The 13,785-nt window shown below is 35.7% G+C and overlaps 2 protein-coding genes across 3 annotated transcripts in view; one reads left to right on the forward strand and one right to left on the reverse strand.

The window, feature by feature from the left end:
- The window catches only part of LOC129757511 (glutamate receptor 1), a 603,301-nt gene that overhangs the window by 477,076 nt on the left and 112,440 nt on the right, over positions 1 to 13,785 (forward strand). The window lies entirely within an intron of this gene.
- On the reverse strand, positions 4,074 to 6,379 carry LOC129757512 (uncharacterized). The gene has a single exon (XM_055754776.1). It carries the CDS (start codon positions 5,798 to 5,800, stop codon positions 4,133 to 4,135), a length of 1,668 nt encoding a protein of 555 aa, XP_055610751.1. The 5' UTR covers positions 5,801 to 6,379; the 3' UTR covers positions 4,074 to 4,132.

Genomic DNA, 13,785 nt, shown 5'->3' on the forward strand with positions numbered 1-13,785 from the left:
TCTTTCGAGTATATTTGTTTTTGATAGAAAACGTTGAAAAATTCAATTGAGTCCAAACAAAAATTACTGGTATCGATGTTTTGAGCCGTCTGTGCCTCATGGCATCAAAACAATAAATTTGGAGATGTTGAGATACGTAAAAACCATAGTGATCAAAGTTACCCCGAAACTCGAAATCTGGTTTTGTAACAAACATTTAATTATGACCACAAATGTCGTTTGAATTTACTGCAATCCATGATCATGTTTAAAACTCCTCACCTCAGTAAGGGTTTTAAAGCTTTTAGGTTTTACAAAAAAGCAACCCCTTCCAAAATATTCTAAAATGAATGAAAAAAGTGATCAAAGTTCCCCCAGTTTACGGTACTATAATATGAATGTTTTGTATCACGCGTTTGTAAACATTGAATTTTCATTCATCCAAACATTTATTTTTATGATTTCAGCTTGTAGAATTTTTCGTAGTACTATTTAACCCCTAAATGTATGCAGCATCTTTATTTTCAGAAGAAAATTAGTTTTTACAGACCAAAAAAATACTGCAATTGGTATTTTCAAGCGTAATGGTCTTCAAGGCATCACAAATATAGTAACTATTAAATTTCATACGAGTTCATAAGATTTTTCATTAAAAACAAAATTTGTTGCAAGTTACCCCATTTTCTAAGGAGGATGAAAATCGCATGTTTTTAGAAAATTAAAAATAACTAAAGAAACCAGTAATTTTTCGAACAACGCCAATTTGATGTCCCATAATCCTTGAAACTTTTGATGCATAAGGGGTAGGATTAACTGTGAACATGAGTTTTTTAGAGGTCATTGAAGTTGAAAATTGTTGCATGTAGCCCCAGTTGACGGTACTCTCTTATTCTCTCGACGGTCCTTAGTGTAATCCAAACTGACGTCGGTCCTTTGAGTGTTGAAGAATAAGACAAATCGGTTCGCAGTCTTTAATAAAGTTGTTCAATGAGTTAAAATCTTTAAACAAAATCAATGAATGATGTCAGTAATAGTTGTATTCTTATCTAAAAGAAATAATAAAAATTATAATATTCAATTTTCAAAGCGTTGAACCTCTGAAACAAGAATATCTTGGCAAGAACTGAATCCTTGATTGTGTTCATGCAGGTTTCTAAGTCTATTAGTTATCAAAGATCAATTTTACCCAAAATTTCAAAGCTTCCGCACGCTATATCACGAAAACAAGAGGTAATATTTAGACTAGATATGTACCGAATATTCGGTCTGCCGAATATTCGGCGCCGAATACCGCCAAAAACCGTTAAGCCGAATATTCGGCTCACCGAATAGTTGAGCTAAGTATTCGGCCGAATAGGCCGGATAGGCCGAATATCTACTAGAGACTTGTAAATTTTTCAAATAATTTTGGATAATTAATAAAATATCCAAAAGTTATGTTGTAAAAGCTACACAATCATTAAAAACTTATGGTTTCAGCTAAACATCTAAGGTGTATCCGCGTATCTTTCACTGTAGATTGTACAGGAGAATACTGAATGGTATCGCTTTATACTTTGATTATAGTTTATACCAGATTTTCCGAATGTATTCTGGCTTACCTATAAATTCAGTAAAGAATCCAGATAAGCCAAATCTGGATGTCCGGATATTGTTTAAAACTTCCCAAGTTTTGTTCGGATTTGTTCAGATTATTTGCTTATTCAAATTCCTCTTTAAATTTTATTTAGATTTTGTGTTCAATAATGAGTTTTAAAAAATTTGTAATTGTAATTGTTTTTGTTGATTTATTTACACATTATTATTACACAAAATTTCAAAGTATACATAAATTTTTCCCTTTTTAAATTTTTTTTTTCAAAAATCGTCCTGAATTAATGATTGTGTGGACACGTGTGGTTGAAAATATGGTATGCTTAAAGTTAAAGATTATCTATCTTTTCAACTACTTTTTTGAAGATATTAGGTAAAATTCGACTTTCATCCAATTCAATATCAGAGAAGCAATTTCAAATAGCTTGGCACCTGTTTCGACATGTTTTATCCCAGATTTCACAGGAACACAATTTCTTTGGTGATAAACGCCCTAAAAGCGACTAGTCGTCTGATGTCTTTTCAGTTATCAGAGACATTTAAAAAATCAGAAAGACTTCTACTTTAAAATATCTAGTAATACATCACCCGATGATATCATCTAGTGGAATATTATCGACAAAAAAACATGAGGAGCATTAATATGGAAGAAATAGAAATCATTGAAATAATCGCTTTGGTTTTTTTTTTCATTAAAACTCAATAGAATATTCGACCGAATATGCGGTTGAAAAGATCACTATTCGGTATTCGGCCGTTCGCCAAATACCACTATTCGGTACATCTCTAATTTAGACAAAATCTGACAAAGGTTTTGAATTCAGACCGCCAAAACCTTCCAAAATCATTTATTTAAATATAGGCATCAAAAATACTGTTTCCCTATGTTTTTGAATTTTCACTTCTCTCTCTGACATTTTTTAAAAGGTTGGTAAGAAAATTCTAGAACTCCTTATGTGCGATTATAGAAACATGTATATATTTCATGATGAGGTTCTGGTTTTAAAAGTTTTCCATGACATGAATAATGCGCAGTCATAATATGTAAAAAAAAGTGAATAAAGGTTTCACATTAATGTTATTTAGAACACAATTATAATGGTTCGATGGATCTTTTAAGGAATATGGTTTTTTGTGATGTAGAAATACTTGTGGTCGATATAAACAATGAAGCCGAAAAAAAACCTATCTAAAGAGATGGAGCCTGGAATGATTCTGCCAACTCATTCTTGGCATCCGTTATACGAAACGTTTTTCAAATAAATTGCTTTTATTGGTCCTGTTGAATGGAATGAAAGATTTGTTGGTGCATTCATTTCAATTTTTTGCCTCCATTATTCTCTTCCGCCTACAAAGATAAAGGAAGCAAACCTTAGGAAGCCTTCTCCATGCATTTAAATATCGTTATGTTCATCATTCGGTTTGAAGATTTGAACAAGTTCCGAGTTGCATTCAAAGTAGGGTTTGTTGGATTTTTTTCCTTTTGCTGCCCACTCTCTTCGTTTTTAATCCAAGGGGTTATTTTCTGCAGAATACCACCGACTAAGATGTTTCACTGCAGCTTAAGTTGGCAAGCTGCTGGGGATTTTTTTTTCTCAAGTAAAGGAAAACGAGAGGCAACCGGAAATGCTAAAGCTTTTACCTACTTCTATCTAGCTTTCCTAACGCAGCCTCCTTTCGGGATGCTGCAAAGTAGATATTCGTTTTCTTCCGGCATTCTAGTCATATGTGTATCTATCGTTTGCTATTGGAAAGATTGGAAAGCATCCATATCAGCCCCATACAGTGATGGTTGAAAATTTTCAGAACGACGCGTGGCATTTGCTCTATCTCTCATCAATCTTGAGTTTTCGTTTGAGGCTTTTACGTTTGCCGGTTGTACAATTCTTCTGTACATATGCCTCAAGACATTTCTGCAATTGCAGAAGTCAAAAACCTACTTGTACTGAATAATTCAGCCCACACATCCCATTCTTCCCCACTCGGTTTGGGGGCAAGCCGCCTTGCGGGACTCAACGTGAGGCACTTATCTTGGAAATGGAGAAGTTGTTTCACTGATGAAGACTACACCACATTCATATGTGTATCTAGGAAGGAGCTACAACATTCTAACTGACATGCACCTATCTCGGTTTGGAATTCTGGGTGGGAGGAAACAAACCTCCAGTCAGACTCTTCTCGTAGACTGTATCGCCGCTTGTTAGTCACTCAATTGTACAACTTCATCATATTGTGTTTCCGGTGAAGGAGCTCGATTCAGAAAGAGACAGAGCCAGAATCAGAGCCAGAGAGACACTGATCCTACTGCTAAGTATTTGCTAACCAGCCCAGAAAAGCAAATGCAGACCTACCTACTAAACGTTTGCTTGTCAAGAGATAACGATACCGGGGTTCGTTTGTCGGAAGTGGTTATAACTATAACTGTTCTGAGATACATACATAAGCTAAGAATTCATGGATCAGGGAATTCTTTTTAAAAAAGGAGAACTCGACTGCACGACTTGGAGATTAAACTAGAACTAACTTTATTCCTATTCTCTACAGAGTTTAGAACCTCAATCTAATGCGCACTATTACTGGGATTCCGGGAAGTCCGATCTGCTGGGAATAGAGATGTTGTTGAAATTGTCACGTCGCTCGGTATCGTGTTATGCTGGAACGGTGGGAACATAATTGTTGATGTTGGGTCCTCGGCTATGGCTTGGTTGCTAACTACTCCATCCCCTAAAGAAGCACGGCCCGTGCGTCCTTTAATGAATGCTGTTATCGCGTTACGCTGTCGATAGACTAAAACAGTTATGATTATCGAGACAAAAATGATGAATGCTGCAGTTGATGAGAAATGCTGTAATTTTAGTGATTCCAGGTGTTGTCGGTTTTGGATGTGCATTTCATGTAAATATGAAGTGTTGTAATATCGCTCCAGGTGAGTTTCATCTATTTGATATGTTTCGAGTGGTGAAATGACTGGATGCTTGAAGGTTAGTTCAAGGTTTTCGAACAGCCTGTCTTGAATAATCACTGAACAATTGTGAAAGATTATCAAATAGTTTCCTTTTAGTTCTTTATGGTTTATACCGCAAGTGCTACTCATAACCACATTTTGTAGTGTGGCTTTGACTACTAGTGTTCCGTAAGTCAAGAGTTTTAATTCTGTAGCAGGCGGCGTTTCTTTGAAGGGACATTTTCCACTTCGTCCGCGAACTAAAGGTGCAATGCACAAATCGTTAGTAATATTCGAAAGTTCATTTCTTTTGTAAATATAGACTTTGGCTATTGGTTCGAGTTCAGTCAGTATAGCAAATGTAATATTTGCATTAATGAGAACTGTATGGTATCCGATGTTAACAGTTTTGTTCTGAATAGGCAATTGTTCGATAATCATTCGCTCGTATATGATGGGAGATACTCTGGGGATGTCAATACTGATGATAAGATGATGTCCATGGTAGAATGCTGTCACGGAGAGGTAATTGTACGCATCTTCTAAACTATCCAATCTAACATCTACCTGTTTTAATTGATCTGCAATAATTTTTAATTCATTAATTGATAAAAGTTGTCGGTTAACAATATTAAGTTTGGCAAGTGCTATTCCATTTTCTATAGTTCTTAAAGTTTGCAATACAAGATCTAACTGGAAAAGAATCGAAATTTTAGCATTTTCTGTTACTAGATAGCCTTTTTGCGTGTTGATCTTGTGGATAAGATTCTGATGTTTTTTAACTTCATCACTTAATTTTTTCAGAGAATTTTGAAACTCTAAGTTAATTATGATCTGTTTATTGTTTTCACTCATTAATTTGGTTTCAGATCGTTTAATAGCATCAATATTATAATCGATTTGTCGCAAGTCATCTGCGTCTAAATTACCTGTGAGGAATTTTATAGCACTGCCTAGTGTTTCAATTGATCGTTTATTTCTGTATGCATCCGGGAGAAGGGTTTTATAAACATTTTTAACTTCCTTAAGTCTAATATGAATGATTTGAGAAAAATCTCCTGTCGAACTATTAATTTTGAGTATAACTTGATCCAAAATGTCAATGGTAGCTCCTAACTCTTTAAGATCGACTGTATGAAATAGTCGGTTATATCCTTCCAGAATTCTACCTTCTCCTGCACTGAGAGTCAGTGCTCCTGGGTTGTTAGTTATATCGTGTAGTTGTATGAATTTGGGAAAGGATAAGGGCAGGAAAATCATAATGATGATGATGAGTAGTTCCATCCTGAAAATAAAAATCTATTAGTTTATAGTCTTTTAATATTTTCTTTATGGATCTCCCGTCCAGACCTATCGAGGATTGCTCTTCCTTTATCTTCAATAGCTTTGGTCGGTTGATACTTTTCTTTAGTCTTTTGCTTGATTCCTTGAATCTTTTTAAAGACTATGTCATCAATATCTATGTGAGGTTTCCCTTCTCTACCCTTGTTATGGTAGTCTAAATTTTTCTTTTGTGTTTTTTCATTTGCCAAAATTACCTCGTCATAGAATTTGTGTCGTTCCTCTAGCATTTCATTAATGTTAAGAGGCCGTTCGTGCCCATCTTTGATTCCATAAAAGATTTCGCGGGGTTTCAGTCCAGTTGCTGAATGAATCGTATTGTTGTATAGCGTAGAAGCTATCCGGAAAATTTCTTTGTTAGTTAGATCCGCATATTGGGGTTTTATGCATCGAAAAATTTCAGCCAGTGTTGAATGAAATCTTTCGACCATACCATTGCTTTCACTATGGTTTGCAGGCACGAAATGCATCTCGACATTCATATTATTTGCTAGACCTCTTATTTCAACTGAGCGTAAAGCGGGTTCATTGTCACAAACGATTAATACGGGTGTTCCATATATCGAGAAAAGTTTAAGTAACCCTTTTCTTATATCGGTAATAGTTCTGGATTTGATAGGAATTATTATGCCAAATCTTGAAAATTTATCTAATGCTGTTAGAAATATCAAAGGTTGACTCAAAAAGATGTCGATATGAATTATTTCGAACGGCTTATTAGTATTTGGTGTCGTTCCGAAATAAATTTTGTAAGGATGGCGGTCATATTTATTTTTATTGCAAACTTCACAAAGTTTTATAAATTGTCTAATTCTAAATTTCATTCTTGGGAAAAAGAATCTATTAGAAATTTGTTTATTATTCTCCCAAATCCCTCTATGAGAAGATTCGTGTGTTTGTTCAATTATTGTGTTTTGTTCTTCGGCGGTTTGTAAGTCGATTAACATTTTTTGTGAAATGTAAATTTTGAATGCTTTAGCCCTATTGAAATGATTTTTGTAAACTATCTGAATAAGGCCTAATAGTTTCTCAGGGCAATAAATACAATTAGTCTTTCTTAGATCCATATGGTTTTTAAACATAGAGAAAATTACGGGAACACCAAAGACAAGTCTGGTAATTGTCCTTCTGTAGACCCGGGGAAAAATTTCCTCATAGTCATCTGGTGCATCTGGGCCTATCTTCAACACGATTTGGTTATTGAAAGTGTTTACTGCCCGCTCTGTACAGGGAATAAATTCCGAATCATCAGTATCTGCTGAGTGTACAGTTGCATCGTCAGATGATATTTCCTCATTGGCATTAAATTCGTGGTTTACTCGCGACAGACTATCTGCAACGACGTTTTGTTTACCAGGTCGATAGCGGATTTCATAGTCAAATTCGCCTAGAGCAAGTCGCCAATGAACTAGCCGGTTGTTTGTATCTTTCAGATTAAGCCCGTATGTAAGTGGCTTATGATCTGTATACAAAATAAATTTACGGCCGTACAAATACGGGCGAAAGTATTTGCATGCCCATACAACAGCCAGTAGTTCTTTCTCTATGGCTGAGTATTTTTCTTCACTTTTGTTTAGGGTCCTTGAAGCAAAAGCGATGGGTTTATCGTTGCCAATGGTCCCTTGAGAGAGCACAGCGCCAATTGCAAAATTGGAAGCGTCTGTGGTCAGAATAAATTGCTTAGTGAAGTCGGGGTATTGCAGAATGTTGCTGCCTGAAAGAATATTTTTGCATCGCTCGAAGGCGTCAACGAAATCTTTTGAATGTTTGATTTCCTCGCCTTTCCTTAGAGCGTTAGTAAGAGGCTTCGCTATCTTGGCGAAATCTCTTATAAATTTACGGTAGTATCCTAGTATGCCTAGGAAACCACGTAATTGCTTTTCATTTGAGGGCAATGGCCACTCTTTGATGATTTGAATTTTATCCGGGTTTGGCTTAACACCGTCGGAGGTGACGATGTGCCCTAAAAACGCAACTTCCTTTTTAAGGAATTCGCTTTTATCTAACTGAATTTTCAAATTATATTTTTCAAGTGTAGCAAAGATTTTTGCTAGGTTGTCTATGTGTTCAGTTAGACTGGTTGAAAAGATGATGATGTCATCCATGTACACCAAGCAGATGACACCAATATGCTCCCTAAGCACATTGTCCATAACGCGTTGGAAAGTGGAAGGGGCATTTTTTAACCCAAAAGGCATTCTAAGAAATTCATAGTGTCCATTCTCGACACTGAATGCGGTTTTTGGAATGTCTTTTTTCTCAATTTCCACCTGATGAAAGCCAGAGGCTAAGTCCAGTGTAGTAAAATACATACACCTTCCTAGCTTATCCAGAATATCGGTGATATTGGGAATTGGATATCGATCGTCTACCGTCTTCTCATTCAATTTACGGTAGTCGATCACCAAACGCCACTTTTTAATTCCAGAAGCATCCAATTTCTTAGGAACAATCCACACAGGGGACGTCCATGGGCTACTAGAATGTTGTATGATGCCTTGCTCGAGCATTTTCGAAATCTGACGCTGCACCTCTTCTCGGTGACAAAAGGGGTAGCGGTACGATTTCGTATGAATCGGCAACTCATCTTTTGTTATGATGTTATGTTTAATCGCACTTGTGAAGGTCAATTTATCGCCTTCCAAGAAGAAAACATCTTCATGCTGATGAATCAGTTTTAAGAGCTTGTTTCGTTCATCACTATTCAAATGTGATATTCGAATTTGCTCATAAAGAGATTTTGGTAATCGTGATTTTTTATCACCAGGTGTACTTGTTTCAAAATTATTAATTTCAGGTATCACTAGTTGTTGATCTAAATTTATTTTACAACACTCATCAGAGTAATTAGTAATTACTACACGAGCTTGGTTGTCTTTAGCATTGTACAGTCCAGAATGAATAATGACGTTCTGCTGCACAAATAAATCATTTTCAAGATAAAAATCGCCATCATTTGTTTCTATAGAAAGACCAATAATTTTAGTTTCATGGGAATTTAAAATAACATTTTTTATATCTGGATACTTTCGATACATCTTAATCCTTGTATTGAAAATTTCTAATTCATTTGATTCCGTTAAAATGTTAGCTTGATAAGTTTTTAATGTTTCGTATCCAATTAAGCCATCAAAAAACGGATGGAAATTGAATACATAGAATGTAGATTTTTCAATTTGATCAAGTTGAGGAAACGGGTTAAATTTCACATATCTGTCTATTTTGTGTTTTCCACTGATGTTCCGAACATTTAATGGGGTTGTAACTTTGCAATTATCGTAATTCACGTGTTTTGGATCTATGTAATTTTTGTTGGCTCCCGTGTCGATTAAAAATCGGAGAGGGCCTTTGGTTGTCTCAATTAGAACGTATGGAACAAAGTTGTTTACGTTTGTTGCGATGCAAACGCGACCGTCTGAAAATTTAAATCTTCAATCTCGTCACTGTTAGTAGTGGCTGAGGCTGATGCATGTGAGGCTTCTTCTGTAGGTTGTTTGGTAATTTGATCAGATTGTTGTGGTTGTTGATTTGTTTGTGTATAATCGTTCAATGTAGGATAGCCGTAACAATAATCAGGATAAAATTGCTGAGGGTAGTACATTTCTTCACATTCTTCTATTTGATAATGCGGCCTGTTTATGTAATTTATTGCGCGCGATCTCAACGATGGATCAATGTCCATAGGTGTTGGCTTAGGTTGGGGAGTAAACTTTGGAGCAAAAACGTTTTTATTTCCGAATTGGTTACCGGTTGATTGGAATGTATTTTGAGGTTTTTGGAAATTGAATGGATTGGGTGTTGGTTTGAATTGGAATGGTTTGAACTGGTACGGTTGTGGTTTCGGTGCAAAGTTTTGGAAATAGTTAAAATTTTGTCTTGGAGGGTTTTGAGGAAAGTGTAGACGCTGTGGAAAAGCGTTTCGGTTTTGAATGGGTGGAAATGTTGGAAAAGATTTGGGGCTATGAATTGGAAGTGTTGGGAAATTTCGTGGGGATTTATGCGGGATTGGTGGTGGATCGGATTTGTCTGTGGGTTTCACATAATGATAATTGGATTCTTCTATGCACATTCTCAAGGCTTCCTTTAAGGTGCTCGGAGTTTGCGCTCTTATTATGTGTCCTAAAGGTTCCTTTAGTTTAGATAAAAAGACTTTGAGTCCCATTTGCTGAAATAACAAATTCTTTGCGGTTTTTACCTGGGCATTTTGCTCTGTTATGTTAAGGAGGTTTACCAGTGAGGAAATGATGTAGGAAATATCACTGTAGAATGTTTCTACATCAGATGTTTGTTTGGTTGCGAACAGATCCCTAAGCAAAGAACATTCATCCCTGCGGTCACTATAATGGGTAATCAAATTGGATTTAATTTCATACCAACTCAAGGACGTGCCATAGAGTTCGAGAACATTATCAGCGTCACCTATGATTTTAGTCCTAATGGCTTGGATCCAGACTGTATGAATTGGGGTACCACGCACTTTGTCAATCATTGGCATTACATTATCGATTGATCGAATGAAGGAATTCAATTTGATTTTGTTTCCGTCAAAACAGGGCAAATCTCGAATAATTTGCGGAGTTTGTAATGTTTTGAGGATAGATTCTGCGGGATTTACTGATCCAAAATGATTGTTATTACTAGCGGTTGCTGCTTGTTCAGATGCAGCCTGATCAGCTGCTGCCTGGGCTGCGACTGCTGCCTCGGCGGCTGCTGCTTGGGCTTCCGCAACTGCTGCTTGAACAGCGGCATTTTCGCGTGCCTGTTGCTCTGCCGTAATTTGGGCTAACTCGGCTCGTGCGTTTTGCACAGCTTCAGCGGCACCTTGCGCTTCGACTTTGAGCTGATGAATTTGCTCATTTTTAGAGGCTAATTCTTGCTTCAGGTACGCAAGTTGCTGTTGGAACTGTTCCATCTCTTTTTTTTTTATTATTACTATCACTTATTTAAACAAAAACTCACTTGTTAGTATTTTTTACTCTTTGTCATCAAAATTGTTAGTTAATTAGGGTTAAAGATAAAATTACTTACGTTACGTCCTAGCTTGTTGAAACTGCCGATGTCCACTCGGTTTTCCTAATTTCCCTAACAAACGATTTTCACTCTTAACTAATTTCGCGATTTACGTTCACGGAAACGATTTATGGTTCAACGGAATTTTTCTCGGTTTAAAACACAAGTCCACGATATGCGCTCGCGGATGCTCGATCGCGGTTAAAAACACTTAGAAAAATATCCGGACGACTGCGCCAGCTAAGAATTCATGGATCAGGGAATTCTTTTTAAAAAAGGAGAACTCGACTGCACGACTTGGAGATTAAACTAGAACTAACTTTATTCCTATTCTCTACAGAGTTTAGAACCTCAATCTAATGCGCACTATTACTGGGATTCCGGGAAGTCCGATCTGCTGGGAATAGAGATGTTGTTGAAATTGTCACGTCGCTCGGTATCGTGTTATGCTGGAACGGTGGGAACATAATTGTTGATGTTGGGTCCTCGGCTATGGCTTGGTTGCTAACTCATATATGAAATTTTTTATTTCTACTCTACCGATTATGTGGTACATTTGAATCAAGTTGATGGTTCCGGACGTCCCTCAATCGGTTGACTGTGATAGGCTACGAGAGCTGGGTGTACTTTTGAGCATGTTCTTATGGCACGATTGGTTATTCAATCAAAGTTGAAGTAGAATCGTTGAATTTTAGTCAAAAAAACCCAAGTCATCAGAAAGTGATCGCAAGAATTCAAATTTTCCAAGCTGATCGCTTATCGTTTCAAGTCAATTTAAGGTCAAATAGAAACTACCTAGTAAATTAAAACCCTTTTTGCACTAGGCGCATAGTCCAAGGTTGGCAAAATCACAGAAAAATCTGTAATTTCACATAACTTTGAGTCATTTTTCTTCACAGAATCTGTGTCACAGAACACAAAATTTTGAAATTTTCACAGATTTCACAGAATTTTTAAATTTTGATTAGATTTCCGAAATTATAATTTTTTCGGACAGCATCAAATTTAGATTTCTTATTTTGAATTAGAAAAATATGATAAGATTGGTAATGGTAATTGATTTTGCCCTACTAAAATGTGAAAAAGGCCCAATTTATCATGGATATTATATGAAATTCAAGGAAATAGCATAACAAAAATTCATCACAGAATTTTCGGGAAAAAATCACAGAAAATCAGATTTTTTTTTCTCAAAAACACAGATTTGTTTTTCGGAAACCTTGGCACAATCATGCTTAGTTCGAAACAGGCGTCGAATTTGATAATTTGACCGGAAACGAGAAACTAAATATTTTATTTCCGGCTATCATTAGCATAATTAAGTCATGTTTTTTCCAGTGAATTGATCGAACAATGATGCCAACACAGAACAGAGGTCTTTTTTTTTGGGGAAAACACACCAGTTTTGTTTTAATTCACATTAATGGATGATTTTGGGCGGTGAATGCCACACGATGGTACCCGTAAGATGTTAACATATCACAAATTATAACAAAAAATCAATGCAATCATAACTTATTTATATTACACCTTGATAGCATAATATCTCGCATGAGCTTTCATTACGTCGTTTGTCTTATAACATTCACTTGTATGCAATGTTAAACTGCCTCTTGCCTTGAACTCAAACTTTCATGCATTGTTTCCAACAGGAAAAAATGTTCAAAAGTTTAGGTGTGTGGGAGATTCGAACCTTGACCTAACGGTTGAGAGGTGCGCTCGCTACAACAAAACCATGCCTGATGCATTGGAATGCGAGCTTCAAAATAAAAAAAAATGTTTTCAAAACAGGCATATAGAGGCAGTAAATTCAACTGATTGAATCAAAGGAGATACAATCATTTTTTTTTTTCGAAACGACCAATGCGAAGATTTATATATGTTTTGCTATTTCATGAATGCTATTTCTAAATAAGATAAAAATATTTCATTGAGATGGTTTTGAGAATTCTGTTATATTTTACACAGGAAAAAAAATCTGAGCTTTGCATTTCATGAAAATTTGATTTCACGTAAAATTCGGCCAAATGTGTTGTGAAACTTGCTTTATTCAAACACAGCCCTGAAAAAATTTATGCGTTACCTCATTCCAGTATATTTGCTGTATTTTTACATGATTTTTGCATGAAATGATGTGTAGCAGAATCGTTTCACAAACAAACACCAAACGGCCGACCGGTAAATAGCAGATTCGACTTGATGCTCCAAGAAAAAAGGGTTTCAAATCTGGAGCTCGTTGATTTTAGAAAAAAAAAAAGAATGACTTTGTTATCATTGACATGCTTGGCTGGTGAATAGAAGTTGATAAAATAATAATTCGAAAATAAAAACGAATAATATGCCGGATTGATTTCATTGTTATGGTCATGTAAATTTACAATGGCATTTTTTCTTCCCGGTTTTTACATAAGTCGTGTAAATTTAGTAGAAGAAACTTGTTCCATTTATTTGCAGGTTAAATCATGTAAATGCACAAGAATATTTAATACTGTGTACATCTACTGTTCAGTACACAGTATTAAATTATCACATGTTTTAACCAGCAAATAATTGGAACAAGTTATTTTTACTAAGTTTACATGATTTATGATGTAATGTTAATTCCCGAAAAGAAAAAAAATGCTATTGTGAATTTACATGACCATAACAATGAAACCGTACCGGCTTATTATCCCTTTTCAGTTTTTGAATCATTATTTTATCAAATTCTTGTCATCAGCTTAGTAACAAAGCATGACGATGGTTTAAAATATGTTCAAAATGTTTATGATTATTTGAAATCCACGAGCTCCAGATTTGAAACCGCATTTTCTTCGCGCAACAATTTTTCATTACTATTCAAAATCGGTAGCACTAAGTTTATCTTGAATGTTTTTTGACTAATAATACTTGTTATTTGTTCGTTGTATATTGAAATG

This window comes from Uranotaenia lowii, chromosome 3 (genome assembly GCF_029784155.1).
Source record: "Uranotaenia lowii strain MFRU-FL chromosome 3, ASM2978415v1, whole genome shotgun sequence".
NCBI lineage: Eukaryota > Metazoa > Arthropoda > Insecta > Diptera > Culicidae > Uranotaenia > Uranotaenia lowii.

Bases quoted from the DNA above. Each gene is read 5' to 3' on its own strand.
- LOC129757512 (XM_055754776.1), bottom strand. From the start codon at position 5,800: ATGGAACTACTCATCATCATCATTATGATTTTCCTGCCCTTATCCTTT.